The following is a 27,084-nucleotide window of genomic DNA, read 5'->3' as shown; positions in this document are numbered from 1 at the left end:
TGTTTTGGGGGGGTCATGGGTTTCATATCATAGCATTTCTGTATCCAAGGTGTCGATTCGTATTGAATTGATGATGCCCTACAATTTTGTAATTCACTTTTTTTTCTCCTTCTTTCCGTTTTCGAGATAAAAATGCTAACTCCGTTGTTTTCCACCAGGTGGCGCTATAGGAGGTTTGATTGCGTAGTGCAGGCTGCTTTACCTAGACACCACTTCTATGCCTATAGCTGCCGCCGTTCTCAAGTTAATGGAGGTGGACAGGATATGGGTGGACACACTGTATATAGCCTCATCTTCAGTGTTCCTAATAAAGGGGTTTCATTTCAATAATTCTTCAGGGGGAACTTTACTTTCTTCAATCTGTGCATAAATCAATGATACTTGCAAATGTAAGAAACTTTGTAACATATCTTACCAAAGCGTTCTGCTTCTTTCTCTAAATGTAAGCCAGTTCTTTTTTTCCTTAACTTTAAAATTCGATGTAAGGAGGGGAAACTGTTCAGATCCATTTTGGTCAAGACAAGAAAGACATGGCAGTATTAGGAGTTATTTGATGACACCTCGTATTAAACTCTCTACAGAGGGAAGTGGGTAGGAGTGAGAAGCAGACTGAGTGGAATACAAATCATGCTGAGCTTTCTATAAAGCCTTTTACCTCACCCAAAAGCTTTTGTCACATCTACACTGATCAGTACTGCTGTATAATCTTCATGCGTTTTTTTTTTCCCCCTATTCCTAACTTAAGAACATGAATATGTCTGTGTGATGCTTATGAAAGAGATGGCAGCAGGTAGTCTTCTTCTCCCCACCAGTTCAAAATACTTTGGCAAATGCTGGCTATGTGCGCACGTTGCGTATTTGCATGCAGTTACGCTGCGATCTGCACTGCAGCATAACTGCCTGCGTCCCCAGCATAATCTATGAAGATTATGCAGGGGCCGTGCGCACGTGGCGTATTGGAGCGCAGCGCTTCGGCTGTTGCCCGAAGCGCGCGTTCTAAGAAGTGACATGTCACTTATTCTGTGCACTCTGCCTGCAGCCCCCGCTCTGTCTATGGCAGGGGCTGAACTCGGAGCGCATGGAATCGGCTGTTTTTTTTTTTTTCTTTCTGCAGCGATTTGAAGCGCAAATATATGATCTCATATTAAGACATTGCTAAGGACTACTATATTTGCTACAAAAAAGTAAGGACATAGTGGGGAACTGGGAGAGAAAAAATAGGTAGAAGATAGTAGAGGGGAATCAGCTGCAAAGGGAAAGCGTCAAGGGAGAAGCCGAGGTAGTCATCAAAAGGGCATAATTGTATGAGAATATGGATAGGCGGATAGAGAAGAGCAGGATTTGTGTGGTGTATGTCAGGTCATGAAGCCCAGGAGAGGACAGGTAAAAGTAGAAGACTATATGGTATATGGGTGAAGCAAAAGGAGATAAGGTAAAGTAATTGGTCAGTCTCCATTAACCCTTCAATTACTTTAGAACTCTTTGCTTATCCATTGTTATCCTGGCTTTACCTCCTCTCCTTTTGCTTCACCCATATACCATTTATAGTCTTTACCATTATAGTCTTTATAGTCAGTATTAGTTTACCAATGTTTATTTTTGTCAGAAGGATCAGTTGAATCCAAAAAGCCGCCCATTTCGTGGAATGTCAGAGGAAGAGGTGTTCACAGAAGTAGCCAATCTGTTCCGTGGTCAGGAGGATTTGCTCTCAGAATTCGGCCAGTTCCTTCCAGAGGCAAAGCGATCTTTGGTATGTCGTGTGGTTTTTGTTTTCGTTTTGTTTTTGTATTTAGTTTTTTTTTTTTTTTTTCTTAAAATACAGATTCTTAGTATTATGTTAATATTACTGTTAAACTATCCTGCTAATTTTTTGTTTAGTTTACTGGAAATGGAGCATGTGATCTTGGTAATGCCAGAAAACTTGAGTATCAACGTAACCTAGAAAGTCGAAAACGCTCCAGATCTCTTCTTTTACGTCCTATGTCTTGTTCTTCCAAGGTAAAGTGTCAATATAATCATTCATGCTTTACACCTTAATTTGTGGGGGGGTTGTCTGTGTTTTTTGCTGTTTAATGGCCAACGTTACTCGTTTTTCACCAGAAAAAGATGAAGATGCGTAAGTCTAAAGATCATTCGGTAGCAAGTGTGGGAAAGTATGGAACTCTGCAGGAATTCTCCTTCTTCAATAAGGCAAGTGGAAATACATTATTTTTTTTTTTTTTTACTCAATTTTGCTTATTCACTGTAAAAAAGAGCATGCCACAGACTGACCGAATGGGCAGCAAGCTCTTCTCATTTGTGTTCATTTGGTTGATTTTCTATCTAACAATAATTATTTTTGTATTAGTAGTATATAATCTGGCTAAATTGCACAATTATTATAAATGTGGATACTATGCAGCATATAATAAGATTTATTCATTTATATAGCACCATTAATTCCATAGCACTTTACATACATTGGCAACACTGTCCCCATTGGGGCTCACAATCTAAATTCCCTATCCGTATGTCATTGGAGTGTGGGAGGAAACCGGAGTACCTGGAGGAAACCCAGTTTTGATACTTTAATCCTCTTGGCTGAATAGTCAAATTGTCGGGGGAGACCACTAAGGGGTCTTCAGGGTCACAGAGTCTGAGTCCATATCAAATCTGCGCAGATGTATGTATGAGGAAATGTGGAAAGGAAAAGGAAAGGAAGGAAAAATGACCACACAGACGTGTCTCTATCCGGGAGAGGCTCAATGCTCCTCTAATCCGTATATTATAAAATACACAGTTATTCAGTTCAACATTGTCCCTGATTGGTTAGAGATAATCAGCAAAGTCTATATAGTAAGTCATCAGCCTGCTACTGGCTTCCTAATCCCAGTTTGAACTAGCTACTGAATACTTCTTTGTTCATTGTACATTTTGGCTTCATTATCTTTAACACTTTGTTGAGCATGAACAAGGAGTCAACATCCCACATGGTGTGAACCAACAGATTATAAATTCTCTCAGTATGTTATGAATACTTGCATTGTTCATCCTCGTATAATTTGTTTCAATGACACATTCCAATGGTGCATCCTGGTATGTACATCAGCATCTGAACAATAACCATACAAACGCAATGATCTTATTATATGGACAATTGATTCATAACCTGGACCTTCACAGTCCTCCCTTAATAAGATTTTGTGTACCTTATTTTAAGTCTAGGGGTTTCCTAGGGGATTTTACGTGCCATGCTACAATATATAGGTACGTGCTAGTCACGCTCTCAGACCCTAAACTCGTTTGCGACCCCCCCCCCCCCCCTCCTTTGGACTTCAATCAATTACATTTATAAATCTTATCTTGAGGTCAGCACATAACCAAAAAATATTTGCTACAGATTGTCTGTGGTTCTTTTTTCGGAGAAGGAGGATATTTTGTACTAGTCCATCAAGGGCCAACTCGTGAACCTTGGTGATTTGCTCTTGATAAAGAACCAAAGCGTGATGAGGCTTCATGTGAACAGTTTGAGGCGCTGACTCAGAGAAACCTTCTGAGATGATGGGTGGAATGGCAGCCGCTCTTTGCTTCAGTTTCAGGTTCATTGGATTCTGAGGCGTGACGTTAACTCCCGTGTCACTGCCAGTGCTCAGCAGACTAGCCCGGGGAGACATCAGCCTTGTGGGATGGGCTCTTCCAAAACTTTTCCCCAAGATTAGAGAGTCCACAGCTGGCATTTTGTATTAAGAAAAATTACTGAATATATTCATGAGTTAGTAGGAAACAAAAACATTGATAAATATGTTAGGTTACATCAACTAAACCACATATTTGGGTCTGTGAAATGGCTGAATGAAGTATTTCAGGTTACTCAATTTGTACCCTCAACAGTCCCCCCTTAAGTCTCACTTCTGCCATTTCTGAATACTAAGGGTACTGTGTTCCCTTAGGAAGAGAGGAAGAAAGATCTGTTGGGAAAAACCTGCCTGACTGAACGTTGAGGCATGGGTGGAGAGGGGAAAGGGGTTTCTTCACCGGTTTGAGACCAAGGACTCCTAGGCGAGTACTCAACCTTTTGTAGTTGGACTTTCCCAAGTCTCAAGGCTCTCTAAGTCCTCTCTTCTAACTGTTTTGGCAATTCTGGTCTGAGACTGTACAGGTCTTTTGAAAATACAAGCAAGATGCTCAGTGCACCTCCGGTGGATCGACCCTTCTGCAATGCGAGGCATGAATCTATGTTGTCCTGCCGTTGAGCTCTATCGAAATCTCTATGGTTGGGAGGAGCTGGATCAGCTCATCTAGTCTTGACTCATGGCTCTTTCTCGCTTCTCCCTTTAGGATCAATCAGTTCTCTGATTGAAGACCATATGCGACTAGCTCTGATTTTAAGATCTGGAATTAGAGAATACACCTGTTTTATTACACTATTTAATCAATCCTATAAAAATTGTACATGCCTGTGCTTAACTAAAAAACATCCCACAAATAGACCTGTTCATTACTAAAAGGAAACAAAACACGCATTTGGTTCACGACTTTCCAGTCTCCCCCTTTCCATAAAATATACACTTCTTTCTTTATTGTTCCTTTGGGAGACCCAGACCATGGGTGTTTAGCTTCTGCCTCCGGAGGACACACAAAGTACTACACTTAAGTGTAGCTCCTCCCTCTGAGCTTATACACCCCCTGGTAGCCAGTCCTAGCCAGTTTATCGCTTTGTGTTCAGGAGGTCATACATCCACACATACATTCTCATCTGATTTGTTTGACTTTTGGAAAGAGTTTGAAGAAAAGCGGGTCCATGTCTGGACTCCCGGCATGTCCCTTCTCACCCCACTGTGTCGGCGGTGTTGTTAAGGTTGATTTACAAGGCTGAAGCCTTACATGCCGCGCTCCTTCACCATCCCTTCTGGGCTCTGGCTTGAAGTGGGAGCCAGCACGGTCTCCATGCCTGGCAGGAGTCCGGTCTCCATCCACAGCCCCTTGAGGATTCTGTTGGACCGGAGCACTCATCCCCAGGGACATGGCCCTGCGTCTCAGCAGCTAAGTACCTGAGACGTTTATGTTGGGGGTCCCGGTTCTTTTTTGTAAGGGGAGAGTATGCTGTATGATTGTTTTAACTTTTCCGGCGGGTTCTCTAGCTTTTGCCAGAGAACCGCGCCGATGGTGCCTGCTTGTCGGCCTCGCCGATTAAATTTAGGCCCCGGCTTTGCCGGAGGCCTAGTTTCGTTTTCCTGCCCTCGCATGTCACTCATGCAGAGGGACAGGTTCGGCTCCTCCCGGCGGCCGTTCTACACAGGGGAGGGACACTCCCCACTGCTGGGGCGTCCCTCCTTCCCTGCAGGTCTCTATAGCCCTCCAGTTCCCGCTCTTTTTCTTTTATAGGAACGCCCTCTTCTCAGGCAGAGTTCACTCTGCTCTGGGACATCCTGCATTCTGCATCTCTGCTGAGGTGCTGCGCACTGGGGGACCGGGCTTCGGGATCTCGAGGGCACACAACACCGCGCTCAGCGGTCTGGTAAGCCACAGCCGGTCTCCGGTTGTAGACCTCTGTATATTCTCCCTGGGGTTCATTCTCTGCAAAGCCCCCACTCCAGCAGCATGTCTCACACAAGGAGCAAGGCTCCAAAGCTTTATGCTGCATGCACTGCATGTAAGCTCCTGCTGCCTGAGCCGAGCATTTATCCACACTGTGATGGTTGCTCTAACTTGGTGGTGCCACAGCCTGGAGTCTCACCCCCAGTGGTCTCTCAGGCTGCTGCTGCATCTGTAACTGAACCCCCGGCCTGGGTAGAGTCCTTTTCTAGGTCCATATCCCAGTCATTTGCTGAGTCCATGGGACTTTTGTCCAGGACTTTGATGAATATGCATCAGCCACCCTCACAGGGTGCCTCTAATACTCTTGACAGAGGACTCCTATCCTCTGACCTCCGTCCATCGGAGCTCACGGAGGATTCATCATCTGATCCCAGACGCCGTCCTTCTAAGAGAAGGCACAGGGTTTCCTCCCCCTCCCCATCCCACGGCTCTGTCTCAAGAGCTGACTCTCAAGATGAGGAGGATGCCCTCACTGGGGGCTCGGAGGCTATGTATCCCATCGATTTCTCTGAGGGTGACTCAGATCTTAGTGATTTGATTGCTTCTATTAATTCTGTGCTGGATCTCAATCCGCCAGTGTCAGAGGAGCAACTCTCTTTGGCAGAAAAACATCAGTTTACCTCGCCTAAGAGAGTGAAGAGTGTGTTCTTTAACCACTCCAGTTTTCAGACCGCTGTGACCAAACCCAGGGCCTGCCCTGACAAACTCTTTCCAAAGCGTGGTTCTGATGACCGGTTTCAATTTCCACCTGAAGTGGTCAAGGAGTGGTCTCACTCCCCAAAGGTAGACCCTCCGGTGTCTAGTCTCTCAGCCCGGACCGTTGTGTCGGTGGCTGACGGCACCTCACTTAAGGATTCCACTGACCGTCAGATTGACCTTCTGGCCAAATCTGTGTTTAAAGCTGCGGGGGCCGCGTTTTCCCCGACTTTTGCAGCAGTGTGGGCTCTCAAAGCCATCTCTGCTTCTCTAGAGGAGATGCATTCCCTCACCAAGGAATCTATGCCTGAGATGGTTACCTTAACTGCTCAGGCTTCAGCTTTTTCATCTTATGCCATGTCTGCCATGCTAGAGGCTGCTCACCGCACTGCGGTGGCTTCAGCTAATTCTCTTGTTATCCGCAGGATTTTGTGGCTTCGAGAGTGGAAGGCAGATGCTTCTTCCAAGAAGTTTCTTCCTGGGCTCCCTTTTGCTGGTTCACGGCTGTTTGGTGAACAGCTGGATGAAATCATTAAAGAAGCTACTGGCGGGAAGAGTACTTCCATGACACAAACCAAGACCAGGAAACCCGCCCAGGGTAGGAATCAATCGAGGTTTCGTTCCTCCAACTGGTCATCCTCTAAGCCTTCCGCCTCGTCCGCTAACTCAGCCAAGGATCAGAAATCCAACTGGCGCCCAAAAGCGCGTCCGCAGAAGACCGCAGGAGGTTCTGCCACTAAGGCAGCTTCCTCATGACTCTTGTCCCGCTCCAACCACGTCCTTAGTCGGTGGCAGGCTCTCCCACTTTGGCGACGCTTGGTTAAAGCAAGTCTCCGATCAGTGGGTGAGAGACCTCATATCTCACGGCTACAGGATAGAATTCTCTTCCAGCCCTCCAAACAGATTTTTTCTCTCAACTCCCCCCTGCTCCAAGGCCGCCGCCTTCTCGCAGGCCGTGACGTCCTTGCAGGCAAACGGAGTGATTTGTCCCAGTTCCCGCTCAGGAACGGTTCAGAGGTTTTTACTCAAATCTTTTCCTAGTTCCAAAAAAGGACGGTACCTTCAGGCCCATCCTGGATCTCAAGCTTCTCAACAAGCATGTTCGGGTGCGGCATTTTCGCATGGAGTCCCTGCGATCAGTCATTGCCTCTATGACCCAAGGGGAGTTCCTGGCGTCCATCGACATCAGAGATGCCTATCTACATGTGCCAATCGCAGTGTCACATCAGCGTTGGTTACGTTTTGCGATAGGAGAGGATCACTTCTAATTCGTGGCTCTCCCCTTCGGGTTAGCCACAGCCCCTCGGGTATTCACCAAGGTCATGGCTGCAGTGATTGCGGTCCTGCACCTCCCAGGGGTTGGCAGTGCTCCCTTACCTGGACGACCTTCTGGTCAAGGGTCCATCCAGCGCAGACTGTCAGCGGAGTGTTTCGCTCACTCTCGCCATCCTAGCCCAATTCGGGTGGATTGTCAATCTTCCCAAATCCACTCTGACTCCGACCCAGAGTCTCACGTACCTAGGGATGCAGTTCGAGACTTTGCCGGCACTTGTGAAGTTGCCCTTAAACAAACAGTCTCTCCGGCTAGCGGTGCGCTCTCTCCTGAGGCCCCGCCGTTATTCCCTCAGGCGCCTGATGCAGGTGCTGGGTCAAATGGTGGCTTCCATGGAGGCTGTTCCCTTTGCCCAGTTCCATCTGCGTCCTCTGCAGCTGGACATCCTCCGCTGTTGGGACAAGCTGCCTTCCTCCTTACAGAGGTTAGTGGCTCTGTCGCCACGGACCAGGAGCTCTCTTCAGTGGTGGCTTCGACCCCCCCCCCTCTCCCTGTCCCAAGGGCGCTCCTTCCTGGCTCCGTCCTCGGTGATTCTCACCACGGATGCCAGCCTATCCGGCTGGGGAGCGGTAAATCTCCACCACAGAGCTCAGGGCACTTGGACTCCGTCCGAGTCAGCCCTTTCAATCAATGTGCTGGAAACCAGAGCTGTGCTTCTAGCTCTCCTAGCCTTTCACCACCTGTTGGCGGGCAGGCACATTCGAGTCCAGTCAGACAACGCGACAGCGGTTGCCTACATCAATCACCAAGGCGGGACACGCAGCCGCCTGGCAATGTTGGAGGTCCAACGCATTCTTCAATGGGCGGAGGACTCCAAGTCCACCATATCCGCAGTCCACATCCCTGGCGTAGAAAACTGGTAGGCAGATTATCTCAGCCGTCAATCCGTGGATGGTGGCGAGTGGTCCCTGCACCCGGCAGTGTTTCAGTCAATCTGCCGCAAATGGGGCACTCCGGACGTGGACCTAATGGCATCCCGTCACAACAACAAGGTTCCGGTTTACATGGCTCGCTCCCACGATCCTCAGGCCTTCGCCGCGGACGCTCTGGTTCAAGACTGGTCCCAGTTTCGTCTGTCCTACGTGTTTCCCCCTCTAGCTCTCTTGCCCAGAGTCCTGCGCAAGATCAGAATGGAGGGCCGTCGAGTCATCCTCATTGCACCGGACTGGCCCAGGCGAGCTTGGTATCCGGACCTGCTCCAACTGTCCGTGGAGATGCCGTGGCATCTTCCGGACCGTCCAGACCTGCTCTCGCAAGGTCCGTTTTTCCTCCCGAATTCTGCGGCACTCAAATTGACGGCGTGGCTCTTGAGTCCTGGATTTTGACGGCTTCTGGTATTCCTCCTGAAGTCATCTCCACTATGACCTGGGCCCGTAAGTCTTCCTCCGTCAAGATCTATCACAGGACTTGGAAAATTTTCCTGTCCTGGTGTCGCTCTTCCGGCCATTCTCCTTGGCCATTCTCGTTGCCAACCCTTCTGTCTTTTTTACAGTCCGGTCTGCAGCTAGGACTGTCCCTTAACTCTCTCAAGGGACAAGTCTCAGCTCTATCAGTGCTGTTCCAGCGGCGTATCGCCCGGCTGGCTCAAATCCGCACCTTCATGCAAGGTGCGTCTCACATCATTCCGCCTTATCGGCGGCCCTTGGATCCCTGGGACCTTAACTTGGTCCTCACGGTATTGCAGAAACCCGCCTTTGAGCCTCTTAGGGAGGTTTCTTTGTATCGTCTTTCTCAAAAGGTGGCCTTTCTAGTTTCCATAACTTCTCTCAGGAGAGTCTCTGATTTGGCTGCGCTCTCCTCGGAGTCACCTCTTTTGGTTTTTCACCAAGACAAGGTGGTTCTCCGTCCGACCCCGGACTTTCTTCCTAAGGTGGTCTCTCCCTTCCACCTTAACCAGGATATTTCCTTGCCTTCCTTCTGTCTGGCCCCTGTTCATCGCTTTGAGAAAGCTCTGCATACTCTAGATCTGGTGCGTGCTCTCCGGATTTATGTGTCTCGCACCGCTGCGCTTAGGCGGTGCACCTCTCTTTTTGTGCTAACCACAGGGCGGCGCAAGGGTCTCTCTGCTTCTAAGCCGACCTTGGCCCGTTGGATTAGATCGACCATTTTGGACGCCTACCAGAGTACTCAGGTGCCTCCCCCGCCGGGGATCAAAGCACACTCGACCAGAGCTGTCGGTGCCTCTTGGGCTTTTAGGCACCAGGCTACGGCTCAACAAGTCTGTCAGGCTGCCACTTGGACTAGCCTGCATACCTTTTCGAAGCATTACCAAGTGCATGCTCATGCTTCGGCAGATGCGAGCTTGGGCAGACGCATCCTTCAGGCGGCTGTCGCCCACTTGTGAAGTTAGGCTCCGCCTACTTCTTAGTTTTTTCTGTTTATTCCCACCCAGGGACAGCTTTGGAACGTCCCATGGTCTGGGTCTCCCAAAGGAACGATAAAGAAAAAGAGAATTTTGTTACTTACCGTAAATTCTTTTTCTTATAGTTCCGTATTGGGAGACCCAGCACCCTCCCTGTTGCCTGTTGGCAATTTTCTTGTTCCGTGTGTTCTCACCGGCTGTTGTCGTGGACAGAGTCTCCGGTTGTTCCGGTTCTTACTCGGTTCTACTTGTGGGTGGCTATTCTCCTTCAGCTTTTGCACTAAACTGGCTAGGACTGGCTACCAGGGGGTGTATAAGCTCAGAGGGAGGAGCTACACTTTTTAGTGTAGTACTTTGTGTGTCCTCCGGAGGCAGAAGCTAAACACCCATGGTCTGGGTCTCCCAATACGGAACTATAAGAAAAAGAATTTACGGTAAGTAACAAAATTCTCTTTTTTACCTCTGTAAAACCATTTTTTACATACCATCTTAATCATCTGGAATTTTCAACAATAACGTAAATAATAAACCTGGAAAGAAATTTACACAACACGCACAACCTTGCATAAAACCTGCTCATGATATACATCTATAATCAGTCTGCAGTCTCTGAAATGGGTAGAGCAGGTGCAGGGTATATTTCTGTGGACTCTTAACAGTTTTTCTCACATTGTTTTAAGGATGTGTTTTACAAGACTGTGTGAGTCTGCCCACCTGGGTACTGAACCCTGGTATCACCAAAGCACAGACTAACTGTTTTTCACAGATATTAGTCCATAGGTTACCTTGGCCATCAATGAGAAGAGATCCACAGACCTTCCTCAGTCAGCTGTCTCCCTGCGTTTCACTCCATTCCTTGTTGATTCGCTTGTTCCTGTTGGGATTTAAGAACACAAGGAGTGACAAAAACGGGTGCCATCGAGGTTGCTGCGGCCTGTATTGGTAAAGGACTCCTCAACTCTAGGCCCGTTTACTGCGTCTTTGTCAGCTGCACCTGTGCGGGGATCTACTCCTGTCCCGTCGGCCCAGATCTAGACTGTGTCTTCAGCATACCTAGCTCATTTGACAACCGGAAAGATCTACATCCTACATACACATTTGACCATCTTGCCTACTTCTGTTCTTCCCATCTAGAGAGGGCATTAATACATCACTGCCTGCTGTACTCATAGGAGGGGAGAGAGTGGTTCAAATTTCGATCACCTCATGTTGCATAAACTTAGCATATTCAGTGTAGAATCGACCAGCATCTTGTTCAATCTATGAAAACAAAAACTAAAAATATACATTAGATCATTCTCATAACAGACATGTTTCACAGTAGTCCAGTAAATATGACTGCTGCGCTTCAGAGGTTGTCTAATATGTCTTCTGCGCACTCTACTGCTGGAGAAATGTAATAGATAACGTCTCTCCCTCCCCCCGCCCCACCTTTTTTTTTTTTTTCTTTTTTTTTTTTTGTGTACTAATTAAGCAAAATTCACAGTAACTATTACACTTTAAAAGAGAAATAAGACCGCAGACAAATTACTATAAAACTCAATCAAAACAAGCACTGGATATAACCCATGTCTCTGCAACAATATACACTGCTGGGTAATTTTGAAACCTTACAATAAACAACACGGTTCGTATATACTATATCTATAAAAGAAAGGAAAACCAAGTCCGTGACGTCCAAAATATCGGTGTGTCCAGGAATGGCGGGGCTTCCTTTTAGGGGCCCCAGTTTACGGGCGCAAACTGTCAGGGGAGACTGCTAAGGGGTCTTCAGGGTCACAGAGTCGGAGTCCAAATCAAATCTGCACAGATGTATGTATGAGGAAAAATGACCACACAGAGCCTTGTCTCTTTCCGGGAGAGGCTCAATGCTCCTCTAATCTGTATATTATAAAATACACAGTTATTCAGTTGACATTGTCCCTGATTTGGTTAGAGATAATCAGCAAAGTCTATATAGTATGTTATCAGCCTGCTACTGGCTTCCTAATCCCAGTTTGAACTTGCTACTGAATACTTCTTTGTTCATTGTACATTTTGGCTTCCTTATCTTTAACACCATGTTGAGCATGAACAAGAAGTCAACATCCCATATGGTGTGAACCAACAAATTGTAAATTCTCTCAGTATGTTATGAATACTTGCATTGTTCAACCTAGTATAATTTGTTTCAATGACACATTCCAAAAGCACATCCTGGTATGTACATCAGCATCTGAACAATCATACAAACACAGATGATCTTATTATTTGGACAATTGACTTATAGCCTGGACCTTAACAAAATAACCAAAATTGCACTATTCATAGTAGGTGATGGTCAGAGCTTCATTAGCCTTCAGGCCGCTTTACACCCAACGACATCGCTAACGAGATATCGTTGGGGTCATGGAATTCGTGACGCACATTCTGCCTCGTTTTTCTAAATCGTTGCGTGTGACACCTACGAGCGACCGCTAACTATCAGAAATACTCACCAAATCGTTGACATGTCGTTCATTTTCAAAATATCGTTGCTCATGCTGGATGCTGGTTGTTCGTCGTTCCTGAGGCAGCACACATCGCTACGTGTGACACCCCGGGAACGACTAAAAACAACGTTCCTGCGTCCTCCGGCAACAAGGTGGGAGTGACGTGAATGCGGTTGCTCTCCGCCCCTCCGCTTCTATTAGTGGCCCGCTGATTAACGTCGCTGTGACGCCGCACGAACCACCCCCTTAAAAAAGAGGTTGTTCGCCGCCCACAGCGATGTTGCTAGGAAGGTAAGTCCGTTTGACACGTCCTAGCCATATTGTTCGCCACTGGCAGCGATTTGCCCGTGACGCACAAACGACAGGGCGGGTGTGATCGCTAGCGACATCGCAGTGTGTAAAGCGCCCTTAACACTTATTTTCACAATGGTGCTTACCAGTTGAACAAAGTATATTTTAATCAATGGATCTTGTAATAATAAGCTCCACAAATGGATGTTTTGGGGTTTTTAAAAAAATGAAACTGTGCTGAGAATTTTACATGTGCCCCGATATGTCCTGTGTTTGACCGTGCACATTTTCTGGGCAGAGGAGAATGCAAAGGACTGTTCAGACATTACAGATTGGGCTAACAGCTGACTTTCTGTGAGGTAAAACATTTCTTTACTTTTTTTTAAAGAGGTTTTACCTCCCAGAAAGAATCAGTCTGTCTATTTTCTTGCTTCCTCCCCTGCTCAGGAGGGGGTGTGGTGTATCTAACCATGTCACACAGTTAGACACAGCTATTACACAGTACATAGTAGGGACACTTGACAGTTGGGTCCAGAAATATTTGAACAGTGACACAAGTTTTTGTAGTTTAGCTGCTTACTTAACTATATTCAAGATTAAATTATAGAATCAATATTGGCTTAAAGTGCAGACTCTCAATTTAAAGGTATTCACATCCTAATTGGAGTAAGGGTTTAGGATTTACATCTCTTTAATATGTAGCTGCCTCTTTTTTTTTTTTTGTTTTTTTTTTTTTTTTATGGGACCATATTTAATTGGACCATTATCTCAAAGGCATCTTAATAGCCTGCGTGGGCTATTCCCTCATTAATCCATCATCAATTAAGCAGTTTGCGCAAAATATGCGGCGACCAAAAAACGTTATTTGGTGTTTGGAATTTTTTGCCGCTACGCCATTTGGATTAATTGATTTTATATTTTAATTGGGCATTTCTGAATGCAGAGATACCAAATGTGTGTAATTTTTTTTAACCCTTTAATTTTCAATGGGGCGAATGGTGGGTGATTTCAACTTTAAGGTTTTTTTTCATATTTAATTTTTCAAAACTTCTTAAATTCTTAATTTTTTTTTAAATTTTACTAGTACCCCTAGGGGACTATAAGGATCAGCAGTCTGATCGCTCATTCATTTCTCCTGATCAGAGCAGCATCGTTCAGACTGGGAGAAATGCTAATCTCTTATAACCGACAGTACTCGGCTGCAGGTTAAAGGACCTGAGTCATGTGACCTACAGGAATCATCACATGACCCTGTGCTAGTATGACAACCATCGTATCCACGTGATCACATGACTTGATATCGGGCGATGAGTAAACTTCTAACGCCATCACTGTTAATATGGCGCAGTCACATCTTGACAGCGCCCTTTAAGGGGTTAACAGGTTTGGGTGGATAGTGATTCCACTTGTACCTGCGAGGCACACATGTCAACTGTACAGAACAGCTGACATGTGCGCGGATCCCTGCCCGCAGCAGCAGGTGGGGATTAACACTTTGACCGCAGTGACGTTATATTACTCCTCGCGGTCGTTAAGGGTTTAAGGCAGACCCACAAACAAGCAACAGCTGAAGTCAGCTGCAGGAACAGCTTGGTAAAGTATGACAAAGGAGGAAACCAAGTGTTTGGTGATGTCCATGGCTTTCAGGCTGCAGGCAGTCATTGCCTGCAAAGGATTCTCTACAAAGTATTAAAAATAACATTTTTGTTAGTTACTTTGTCCAATTACTTTTGAGCCCCTGAAATGAGGAGGCTTTGTAGGAAAATGGTTGCAATTCCTAAATGTTTCACAGGATATTTTTGTTCAGCCCCTTTTAACTCCTTCGACATTTGACCTACCTATGTGTCGTGGTCTGATACAGGTTCTCTACCGGTGACGTATAGATACATAATGGCGATTTGTGAGGGGCACCGGAGCTGTGCCCACACAATAACTGCTGGATACTTGGTCTAAGTGACAGCCAAGGTTAAGCTGTCACAGCCAGGCACAACCATTGGCTGTTTAACCCCCTAAATGCCACAATCAGTAGCGATCACAGCATTTAGGAGGCCAGGAAAGGGAGTGCGCTCCCTTTTTCACACGATCGACACCCCCGCTATGTAATTGCTGACTTCCCATTGTTGCCATAATGACCTCTAGGTTTGTGGTCTATAGTGGCCTCTTAGACCATGCCAGCAGCATGGTCTTAAAGGCGTTCTGTCAGTGTAACACTGACAGATGTAATGTATTGCAATGCATCATACCAGCTATCACAGGGAGTAAGTTAAAAAAAAACCCCAAACAATAAACAAGATATTATATCAATAAATACATATATTTAAAAACAAAAATAAACTAAAAAGTACACACATTTGGTATCGCTGCTTCCAGAGCAACCAGATCTGTAAAACTGTCACTTTTTAATCCCTTTAGGGAACGCCATAAAAAAAAAAAACACATGGCAAAAAAGCAATGATTTAATCACACCTCCGGAAAAAAAAATTCAAATACGTGATCAAAATGTCACGTATAAATAAATTTGATACAACTGATAATGTCATTTGTCCCTCAAGAAAACAAGCCCCCACTCAAAGCAGAGGAAATATTAAAAAGCTATAGCTCTTAAACGAGAGTGATGCAAAAACAATTTTTTTCCCTATAAAATTAGTTCTTATTTAAAAAAGCAAAACATAAAAAGATAAATGTGCTATCGCTGTAATTGTATTGACCCAAAAAATAGTTTTCTTCTGAAATTTCAAGGCAACTCTTATGACGATATTGAAGATATCTTCACCTTTTTTATGGGCCACCATTCTAGACTTGTGTAATGTGTGTCACATGGTGCTTGCATGGACATTTCTGATCTCACTTTTACGAAGCATATAAGAGTCTTCCACTTCTGAGTTTGTCACACCAACTCTTGTGATGAGCCAACTTGTTGCCTCCGATATTTTGCTTGGACGTCCAACTCTTGGCTTTTGAATGGATGGACTGATTTCGTTTCATATGCATCAAACAGTCATTGCACTCTGATGCAGTTTGGAAACTTTCTTGGCCTAGAGATTATCAATGAGCAGGATGATGCGGTTTCTATTTTTTTCTTGGGAAATCTTCTTTATGGCTGCTTCCTGATTCGAACCAGTGACCTTTTCACTTGGGAATCAACCTAATAACACACTCTGCTATTAGGGAATGTGAGAACAGATTGTAGTTTGTAGTATTCAGGAAGAAAAAAACTTTTCCAAGAGCAAAACGGTAACAATGCAGTGGCCTGACAAGATTCTGCATAACTAATCATATTCTAAATTTATAAATTAAATTTATGAGATGGCGAAGATGGATGTCTATAAAATTATGGTAGTTTCACATTAGAAGCTGTAGTGGACTGTGCGGTATGGAGCCTGGAAGTCAAAAGTTCAAAACATAATTACCCTTTTGCTCATCAAGGTAGCTCCCTATACACAGGATGAGCACTCACACAGCCCCTCTTTATATACTGGACGAGCCCTCACGCAAACCCCCTTAAGGCCACGTCTCACTAAGTGACATCGCTAGCGACATCACTGCTGTGTCACAGTTTTTGTGACGCAACAGTGATCTTGCTAGCGATGTTGCTGTGTGGGACATCCAGCAATGACCTGGCCCCTGCTGTGAGTTCGCCAGTCGTTGCTGAATGTCCTGGACTATTTTTTTTTGGTCATTGCTCTCCCGCTGTGAAGCACACATCGCTTTGTTTGACAGCGAGAGAGCAACGATCTGACTGTGCAGGGAGCCGGCTTCTGCGGACGCTGGTAACCAAGGTACACATCGGGTAACCAAGCAAAGCGCTTTGCTTGGTTACCAGATATTTACCTTGGATACCAGCGTCCGCAGCTTCTAGAAGCTGGCTCCCTGCACATGTAGCCAAGGTACACATTGGGTAACTATAAGCAAAGCGCTTTGCTTAGTAACCAGATGTGTACTATGGTTACCAAGCACAGCGTCGTTACACGGGTGGCTGATCTCTGATCGCTGTGGAGATCTGCCTGATTGACAGCTCACCAGCCACCATGTAGCGACGCTACAGAGATCCTTGCCAGGTTAGATCACTGGAGCGTTGCTCAGTGTGATGGTACCTTTTAGATACAGGACTAATTCACATACTTATCAGATAGATCATAAGTCACCGTAGGGTTAATCTAGATTACTATTTGCCAAAGGCTCCTAAACCCCTAAACTAAAGACCTATAAATAAAACTTTTTATTCATTTTATTATTAAATAATTACATAAAGTGCACTGTACACACATTTAAAAACACAGTACAGGAACAGCTCATCTAATCCCTTTATGGAAATACACAATCTTATCTCTCTCCTATTGAGTATTTAATGGTGGCATAGTCTTGTCAGCAGCCATTATTAGTAAACGCTGTCCTAGCACTAGCTGTTAACCCTTTAGGCTAGTTTCACACTTGCGTTGTTTTGACGCAAACGGAATCCGTCACTAATGTAGTACAGTTCATTTATTTACATTGGAAGCGCGTTACTGTGGCGCGCGCGTGTGTCATGCAGTACCCGCTTGTCCACATGATGTCGTGCTTCCACTGTAAATAAATGAACTGTACTACATTAGTGACGGAACCAGATTCCGTCAAAATAGCTCAAATGTGAAACGGCCCTTAACAACCATGGGCCGTACTGGTACGTGCGAAGTCATGTCCGGGTAATCCCCACCATCAGCTAATGCTGTCAGCCTGCTGCGATCCCCTCACATGTGTGCTGATTTGAACAGCTGACATGTGTCGCGCAGGTGCGCACCTGCGCCTGTTAACCACTTTAAATTGTGCTGTCAAAATTTGACAGCGCAGTTTAAATGCCCGCAGCATTAATTGCACTTACCCGGCTCCATCAGTAGCGCCGTCACATGATCACTGTGAGCCGATGCACTGTGAGCAGATGGTTGCCATTATAGAACAGGGTCATGTAATGACTCCCGTAGCTCACGAGACTCCCTTCCTGTAACAGCTGACAGAGCAGCCTCTGTTACAAGACATGAGCATTTCTGGTGATCTCAGCTCTGTAGCTGTGATCAGCAGAAATGAATGAGGGATCAGACTGCTGATCAAATCACCCCCTTTTGCCCCATTGAAAATTTAAAGGGATAAAAAAATATACACCGATTTGGTATTGCCATGTTCAGAAACGCCTGATGTATCAAAATATAAAATCAATTAATCTGATTGGTAAACAGTGTAACGGCAAAATAAATTCCAAACGCCAAAATAACGTTTTTGGCACATTGTGTACAAAATGCACAAAACAGGTGATCAAAACAAAGCATCTGCACAAAAATGGTATCATTACAAACATTAGCTCGAGATGCAAAAAATAAGCAGTCACTGAGCCATAGATCCCGAAAAATGAGAATACTACGGGTTGTGGAAAATGGCGCAAAAAGTGCACCACTTTTTTTTTTTTTTTTTAATAAACTTCTGATTTTTTTAATTTTTTTTTTAACCCCTTTAGATAAAAGTAAACTTATACATATTTTGTGTCTATGAACTCGAACCGACCCAAGACATCACACCGACACATCAGTTTTTCATTTCACCCATGACAGCACCCATATAATCACGTTGTACTATCACGGGTTCTGGAAAAACCGGCTACCGGTAAGTAACCTTGGCGTTTTCCCTTCACCCATGACAGCACCACGTGATTATATGAGTGCTGTCATGGGTACTGGTAAAACCGGCTACCGGTAAGTAATCTTGGTGTTTACCATATAGTGAATAAAATATCCCAAAACCAATCATGCAATCGTTTTGGTTTTTTTTTTTTTTTTTTTTCCAATTTTTTCGCACTTGAAATTTTTTTGCCGTTTTCCAGTGCACTATATGGTGAAACTTATAGTTTTATTTAAAAGTACAACTCGTTCCACAAAATCAAGCCCTCATATGGCAGATTTACGGAAAAAGAAAAAAGTTCCGGCTCTCGGAGAGGGGGAGCACAAAAAAAAATTCAGCCAGGGGTGAAGGGGTTAAAATCCTTAAAGGTAAAGCCTCCCCAACATTTTTCACCTATACAGGCTTCATCAAGGGGACATGTGAGCCTCACATGTCCCCTTGATGAAGCCTGTATAGATGAAAAATGTTGGGGAGGCTTTACCTTTAGGATTGTGCAAAATTTCGTGATTGTAAATGCGACGGTGCGGATTCCTATAGCGGACATACACACATACTCAGCTTTATATATTAAATATATACAGTATTTTTTTTGAGATGTAACTTTTGCCATGTGACTGCTGTCATATCACTGCATTGGTGCTTATATCTACTCGTGACCGTATAGTGGATTATGGTGGCATATTGAATATATCATACTATTGTTTTGTTTAGGGATTAATAGGGCACAGAAGGGCCAGTCAACGAGTCGGGCCATCATTTCTTGCATTACTTATTAGGTTGCCAACCTCTGCACCTCTATCCCCCAGGATTGTCATATTTACCACATTCCGGGCGTCTGCGTGGCTCCTGGGTCCTCCTGCGATCTCCGGTGGGCGATCCCAGCAGGTATGCTCCACGCCGTCCTTCTCTTTCTGGCTAACAATCACACATTAGTTCGCATACACACACTCACTCCATTAATTCACACACTCATGAGATCGCACAACATACCAATGCGCACGCACACACCATCCGGTGATACCACTTGCTTCCAGCCAGCATCGGGCTCTCTGCTCTCTTTTCTCTGATGCGTTCCACCGGTGGGTCCTCCTTGCGTTCCATCTGCAAGCTCTGGCGCTGCACTGCATAGGTTCCCACGTCCATATGCCACATAGAAGCAATCAATATTGGTGTATGCGTGCGTGCGCAATCTGATGTGTGTGTACGTTCCGCCGTCTTTCCTTGATACGATCCACTGCAGGTCCTCCTGGTCAGAGTTGTTCTCTCTTTTGGGGGTGTCTGCTTTCTATATTGAAGTGTCCTGCAGTATTCTATAACTTTTTTTTTTTTTTTAAACTGCAAGGACACTATTGTATTGAACTGCGACCAAGTCTTATTTTCGGGCTAGGTCTTGTATTTAAGCCTTACTGAAAACTTCTGCTAGGCCTTACTTTCGGGGTAGGTCTTACTTTTAGGGAAGCACGTGTTAGACTGGGTTTTTCAATCCCTGAACTGATTACTAACCTTTGTAAGATTACTGGTTTGTGAGATTTCATGCCTTGCCTTGTAAAGTGTGTTCCCTGCGGTAAGTATAACAACATTTAATTTTTCTTTTAAGGTTCGGCGAGTTTTAAAGAGCCAGGAAGTTTATGAAAATTTTCTCCGATGCATTGCTCTTTTTAACCAGGAGCTAGTGTCTGGCTCAGAACTTTTGCAGCTTATCACACCTTTTTTGGGGTAAGTTTGAAATCGCTACAGCATACATACTGTATGTAAAACATGTAGGGTGATTTCTGTGCACATTATTTCATGCCACATGTTACTATGTGTAATTTGGTTTACTGCTACTGATCTTATGTTATTTCCCCAATGTGAATTTTATTAATCTTTTTGGTTTAATTATTCACAAAAAATGTACCTCAAATGTAATCAAGTGGTGCTAATTAACATTGAAATTTTAGCTATATATTGTATGCTTACAGTTCTCTTGATGTGTTCCATTTCATCCCCCTCATTTTAAGTCAATGGGGGAAGAAATCGCCACACTAGGTGCTTTGTGATAAACTGTGAATGAGAAAAATATTTGTATAAAGATTCACCCAGGAATCCCAGGTGTAAGCAGCTCTGAGTATGGAGGAATACACGGCAGCAGGTTTACTACCTAGTCTTCTAGTGATAATCTACTGCTAACAAAACATTTTATATATAAATTTAAAGCACAAAAAAAGAACTTAAGGTTAGGCTCCGGATAAGCAACATCAAGTTTGAGAATACATATTGAGAAAATGTAGCAACAACAGAACCAAAGTAGAAAATTAATAGTTAAAGGTGTTATCCAGCTTATTTTTACTTATTTTTTTTTTCTTTCCCTATTGGGCTACATTGGGGCAAGAAAGTAAATAGCAACTACCTACCTGCCCTGCTGTCAGCCCCTCTCCCCTGGCTCACAGTGGTCATGTGACCGCTCCTGCCGTGATTTTGCTGCTTCCTTTTGATACGTCAACAGGGGCAGGACCTTGTAGACAGGCATGACAGCCGACGTCATGTTGCCGCCCTGCAGCCGACCAGGTACAGTGCGATGAGCCCCCGCCCCTCTCATCCTTCCCCGCCCCCTCCCCACATTTTGTACTCTTCCCCCGCTCCCTGTGTGCTGCTATCTGTGCCCTGTATGTGCCTCGACTATGGACAAACAGATTTGCCCTGTCTGTCTAGGACACAGCCAGCGCTGTTTGCCACAGCTCATTGTGATGTATGGTGCCTGGGTAATTGTGTTTCCCCTCCCCCCCCCATGCTCTGTCTTTCCTCACACTGTGATGAATGCAGCCAGGAGCAGAGAGCAGGGATGTCACCTGACGCCAGCGAACAACCGCACTGAGCTTTGCATCACCTAGCTGTAAGCAGGCTGCACTCATCACAGCACGGAGGAGAAGATAAAGCATGGGTGAGGGGGGGGGGGGGGCAGAGAAGAGAGTGCAGGGGGAGAGAAGACAGTGCGCGGGTGAGAGACAAAGGGGGGAGGGGGGCGGCAGAGAGGAGGGTGCAGGGGGTGGGATACAGAGCGGAGGGTGGGCAGAGAAAGGTGCGGGGGGGGGCGGCAGAGAAGAGTGCAGGGGGAGAGTAGACAGTGCACAGGTGAGACAACGGGGGAGGGGGGTACTGGGGGTGCAGAGACAGTCCATGAGGGGGGATTTTATAGATATATATCTATATATATCTCTTATGTAACTGTGTGTGTATATATCCTGTAGACTCACATTGGGAGCTATATATAGTCTTCATTACATAATATTTATCAGGTGCTGGGGCAGAATACTGATAGGGAATGAGTGGGCAGAGGGCAGGGCTAGACATTAAAGCCGGGTGGTGCCCGCTCTGACTGACTGTGAGGTTTGGCACAGGAAGATGTCATGTTTGGTTGAGTTGCAGGTAAACAAAGTGCAGAGAATAAAGGAATAATTCAAGAGGAACAAAAGGTAGAAAACAAAAAAAAATAATGCAGGGGTGTTTTATGTGACAATACAGCACAGATTATTATTATTATTTATTATTATAGCGCCATTTATTCCATGGCGCTTTACAAGTGAAAGGGTATACGTACAACAATCATTAACAGTACATAACAGACTGGTACAGGAGGAGAGAGGACCCTGCCCGCGAGGGCTCACAGTGTACAGGGAATGGGTGATGGTACAATAGGTGAGGACAGAGCTGGATGCGCAGTGGTCTACTGGACTGAGGGCTATTGTAGGTTGTAGACTTGTTGGAAGAGGTGGGTCTTGAGGTTCCTTTTGAAGCTTTCCACGGTAGGGGAGAGTCTGATGTGCTGAGGTAGAGCGTTCCAGAGTATGGGGGATGCACGGGAGAAATCTTGTACGCGATTGTGGGAAGAGGAGATAAGGGAGGAGCAGAGAAGGAGATCTTGTGAGGATCTGAGGTTGTGTGCAGGTAGGTACCGGGAGACTAGGTCACAGATGTAGGGAGGAGACAGGTTGTGCATGGCTTTGTATGTCATGGTTAGTGTTTTGAACTGGAGTCGTTGGGTGATGGGAAGCCAGTGAAGGGATTGGCAGAGTGGCGAGGCTGGGGAGTAGCGAGGGGAGAGGTGGATTAAGCGGGCCGCAGAGTTTAGGATAGATTGGAGGGGTGCAAGAGTGTTGGAAGGGAGGCCAGAGAGCAGGAGGTTGCAGTAGTCGAGGCGGGAGATGATGAGGGCATGCACTAATGTTTTTGCTGATTCTTGGTTAAGGAAAGCACGGATCCGGGAGATGTTTTTGAGTTGTAATCGGCATGAGGTGAAGAGGGCTTGGATGTGTGGCTTGAAGGATAGAGCAGAGTCGAGGGTTACTCCAAGGCAACGAGCTTGTGAGACTGGGGAGAGTAAGCAACCATCGAGTTTGGTGGAAAGGCTTGTTGGAGGAGATGAGTGAGGAGGAGGAAAGACAATGAATTCTGTTTTGTCCATGTTAAGTTTTAGGAATAGCGCAGAGAAGAAGGATGAAATAGCAGACAGACATTGTGGGATTCTGGTTAGTAGAGAGGTAATTTCAGGTCCAGAGAGGTAGATCTGTGTGTCATCGGCATAGAGATGATACTGGAAGCCGTAGGACTCAATGAGCTGTCCCAGGCCGAAGGTGTAGATGGAGAACAGCAGGGGTCCAAGAACTGAGCCTTGGGGGACACCGACAGATAGGGGGCGAGATGAGGAAGTGGTGTGAGAATGGGAGACGCTGACAGTTCGGTCGGTTAGGTATGAGGATATCCAAGATAGGGCCAAGTCTGTGATGCCCAGAGATGAATCTGTAGGAGGAGGGAATGGTCTACTGTGTCAAAGGCAGAGGACAGGTCCAGGAGGAGGAGGATAGAGTAGTGTCGCTTGGCTTTGGCGGTTAGTAGGTCGTTAGTGACTTTAGTTAGGGCAGTTTCAGTGGAATGATGCGGTCGGAAGCCAGATTGTAGCTGGTCAAAGAGAGAGCAGGAGGAGAGGTATGAGGACAGTTCAAGATGGACATGCTGTTCTAGTAGTTTTGAGGCATAGGGGAGAAGGGATATGGGGCGATAGTTTGACACAGAGGATGGGTCAAGGGAGGGCTTTTTGAGGATGGGTGTAATAGAGGCATGTTTTTTTAAAGCATGAAGGGAATACACCAGTTAGTGATAGGTTGAAGAGATGGGTTAAGGCTGGGATGAGGACTGCGGTGATGTTGGGGATGAGGTGTGATGGGAGCGGGTCCAGTGCACAGGTTGTTAATGTGATCTTGAGAGTAGAGTGGAAAGATTGTTTTCTGTCATGGTGGAGAAGTTGGATTTGGAGGAAGAAGGCTGAGTAGCTCTGATGAGGGGCTGTGGTGATTGTGGGCCAAAGCTTGCTCTGATGTTGTCAACCTTCTGCTTGAAGAAAGAGGCAAAGTCTTCAGCTGAGAGGAGAGGGAGGTGGTGCTGGAGGACGGAGGAGAGAATTAAGTGTTGAATAGCTGTTTAGGGTTGTGAGAGAGAGAGGATATGAGGGTTGAGAAGTAGGTTTGTTTTGCAGCAGTGAGTGTGGACTTGAAAGTGGTGAGGGACTCTTTATATTCAATGAAGTGCTCAGTGGAATGAGACCTCTTCCATCTGCGCTCATCAATTCTGGAAGCCCGTCTCAGTTCTTTAGTCTGACTGGTGTGCCAGGGTTGCCTGTTGATTGTGCGGGTTTTGGTGTGTGTGAGGGGGGCGGCTGATTCGAGAGCTGCAGAGATTGTAGTGTTGTATAAAGTTGCAGCAGCATCTGCATCGTGTAGAAATGCAATGTCTGTGAGAGGGAGAAGGGACTGATTAGCACAGATTAGCTTAAAACATTTTTGGAGTTTGTTGAACAACTTCTTTAAGAATTTTTACAAAAATTGAAAATCACAATTTAATACAATAAAATCATAACACAGCACATGACCATTGGACAAAATTCAAGACACAAACCGCAGGCAGCATAGGATCAGACACATTGTCTCAAGCTTATATACTCTAGAAACACAGAGGGACATTGAATCCTAGCCAAAGGATATGCCACAATTAGAGAAACTTTAGAAATATTTTTTTGCTGACATTGCCTCTAAAGAGGAATACAAATGAAAGAAACGGTGTTAGTCTAAACAGACCTCCGCCTGACATACTGCATTGTGAAAGCAGTAATGAATGCATATCTGTGGAAGCAAAAAGAACCGTCAGATCTGAATTAAATACCCATAAGATGACAAGTGCACCGCACTTAACCCCCACAACCATGTGCATGCATTAAACTCAGGAGTAAACTAAGTCATAAAAGATCTTTCTTTAACATATTTTACACTGCGGCAGAAATGTCTGCCCGGAAAAGAGGTGAGCACAAGAGTCCAAAAGAAAAAAAACCCTTAATGTTGGTTTTAAAGTGAGAATAAAGTCGAATGGTTAAGGCCGCTTTCACACTTGCGTTCAGCGCAATCCGCCGCTATGGAGAATAGCGCAGTCCGTTAACGCACTGTGCTATTCTCCATAGACTTGTATTGACGACGCAAGTGTCTGTTTCATCCGCTGGACGACGCTGCGTCGTTATTTTGACGGTGTCGGGCGGAGGGAACACTACATGTAGCGTTTTTGGGTCGTTAAAATAATGCACCTTGACAGATTCCATTGGAATCCGCTAAGGTGTCTAATGATTGTCTATGGTGGCGGATTCCGCCGCTATGTGCTAAGCGGCGGAATCCGCTGACTGATTCCATCACGTTCTACTGAGAATGCTCAGCATGTCCAGCAGAACGATCAAATTCATTTCAAATCACACTCCTGGTCCCCCGCCCCTCCCCCCCCCCCCCCCCCTATTCTTCTCACCTCCTCTCTCATACTCAGCGATCACGGGCGCGATGCTGCACAGTTGTCACAAAGCACCGGTGGCATTTCCTCTTTTAAAAATGCCGGCCGCTCCATTATTCCATCTAGTATTCACTGCTTCCCCTGCCCACCGGCAGCTGAGATTGGTTGCAGTGAGACAGCTGTCACTCAGCGTGGGGGCGGGTCTGACTGCAACCAATCACAGCCGCCGGTTGGCAGGTCTATATCGTGCAGCACAATAAATAAAAAAAAACTGCGTGCGGTCCACCCTAATTTTGATACCAGCCAAGGTAAAGTCACACGGCTGAAGGCTGGTATTCTCAGGATGGGGAGCCCCACGTTATGGGGAGCCCCCCAGCCTAACAATATCAGCCAGCAGCCGGCCGGAATTGCCGCATCCATTAGATGCGACAGTCCCAGGACTCTACCCGGCTCATCCCGAATTACCCTGGTGCGGTGGCAATCAAGGTAATAAGGAGTTAATGGCAGCCCATAGCTGCCACTAAGTCCTAGGTTAATCATGGCAGGCGTCTATGAGACCCCCACAATGATTAACCTGTAAGTGAAAGTAAATAAACACATACTCCCAAAAAAAATACTTTATTTGGAATAAAAGATAAAAAAAACACCCTCTCAGCACTCTATTAATTTTGAAATACCCCTCCAGGTCCTGCGTAATCCACACTAGGTCCTGCAACGCATCCAGCTCTGCTACATGAAGCTGACGAGCGGCCGTAGAACACCGCCGCTCTCTGTCAGCTCCATGCAGCAACTGAAGTGAGTCGCGCTATCATTGGGGACATCCCTGAGGTAGTGTGTGCGGTGAAGATAGGAGCGGTAGTGCCGGTGTGTATGCGGTGATGAGTGCCATAGTGCCTGGGTGTGTGCAGTGATGATGGGGGTTGTAGTGCCTGGGTGTGTGCGGTGATGGGTGCAGTAGTGCTGGGGTGTGTGCAGTGATGATGGGTGCGGCAGTGCCGAGGTGTGTGTGCGCGGTGATAATGGGGGCTCTCTCTCGGCTTAACGCAACGCGTTATTTCACAGGAATCCGTTGCCTTTATATCGCACTATTTACCACGCATACGTCACATGCGTTGCACAACGCATTGTGACAAATGCCGTTCAACTCAAGTGTGAAAGCGTCCTAATAAGAAAATCAGCCTCAATTAAGAAACACTGATACCCAAACCACCCTAGACTGAGAGAAGCTAATGACCACATACAAGGACAATAAAACACCATCCTCAAAAGGAAGACGCATCACCACCACACTCAGCCATCTCTAATATGCCCTCCAAGACAACTTCTCGGAATTATGAAACCATGTGGGTACAAATTGTAAGAAAATCAAGTTTCATATCCAAAATAGACATTTACAAAGACATCCCGAAGGAAGGACTAAGCCAATTAAGTAAAAACTAAGAAAAGCTCAATTTCCAAAACCATTCTTTATATACTGATAACACTGCAGAAAATAGCAGATAGATGTCGAAAAGCCAGCGGTTTGGACCCAGACAGAAATCATAATTCAGGCTATAGTAACAAGATTATTTGCTTCCTTCATAAGTGCAACCAAGATCTTTTAACAGCCATCCACAAAAGTGGGTACAGGTATCCCTTCTGTATTTGTTTGGGTCGTATGTGTCAGCAGCAGCCTGGGAAAATTGTTGAACAGGAAGTCCACAACATCCTCAGCAACAGTTAAAACGGTGGTTCACCCATATTTTTTATTTTCTAGATCGATATTATATTGAGAAACAAAGTTATTTTTCTAATACCTTGTGTTGGCAATAGTACCTGTGAGAGGCGCTATTGCAGACCGCTGTTCCGCATGCCTGACTCCCTGGCTCCGTGACCTCGGGGATCTGGTGAAGTCATGTCAAGCTCCTGAC

At 45.6% G+C, this 27,084-nt stretch overlaps 1 protein-coding gene across 1 annotated transcript in view; it reads left to right on the top strand.

The window, feature by feature from the left end:
* SIN3B (SIN3 transcription regulator family member B) overlaps nucleotides 1–27,084 on the top strand; it is a 190,492-nt gene that overhangs the window by 35,970 nt on the left and 127,438 nt on the right. The window contains 4 exon segments of the mRNA XM_075315003.1: nucleotides 1,607–1,750; nucleotides 1,879–1,998; nucleotides 2,101–2,190; nucleotides 19,974–20,092. Of these exon segments, the coding sequence (XP_075171118.1) occupies nucleotides 1,607–1,750; nucleotides 1,879–1,998; nucleotides 2,101–2,190; nucleotides 19,974–20,092 (473 nt within the window).

The sequence above is a fragment of the Anomaloglossus baeobatrachus genome, chromosome 1 (assembly GCF_048569485.1).
Source record: "Anomaloglossus baeobatrachus isolate aAnoBae1 chromosome 1, aAnoBae1.hap1, whole genome shotgun sequence".
Taxonomy (NCBI): domain Eukaryota; kingdom Metazoa; phylum Chordata; class Amphibia; order Anura; family Aromobatidae; genus Anomaloglossus; species Anomaloglossus baeobatrachus.
This window is presented reverse-complemented; position numbering and strand designations above follow the sequence as displayed.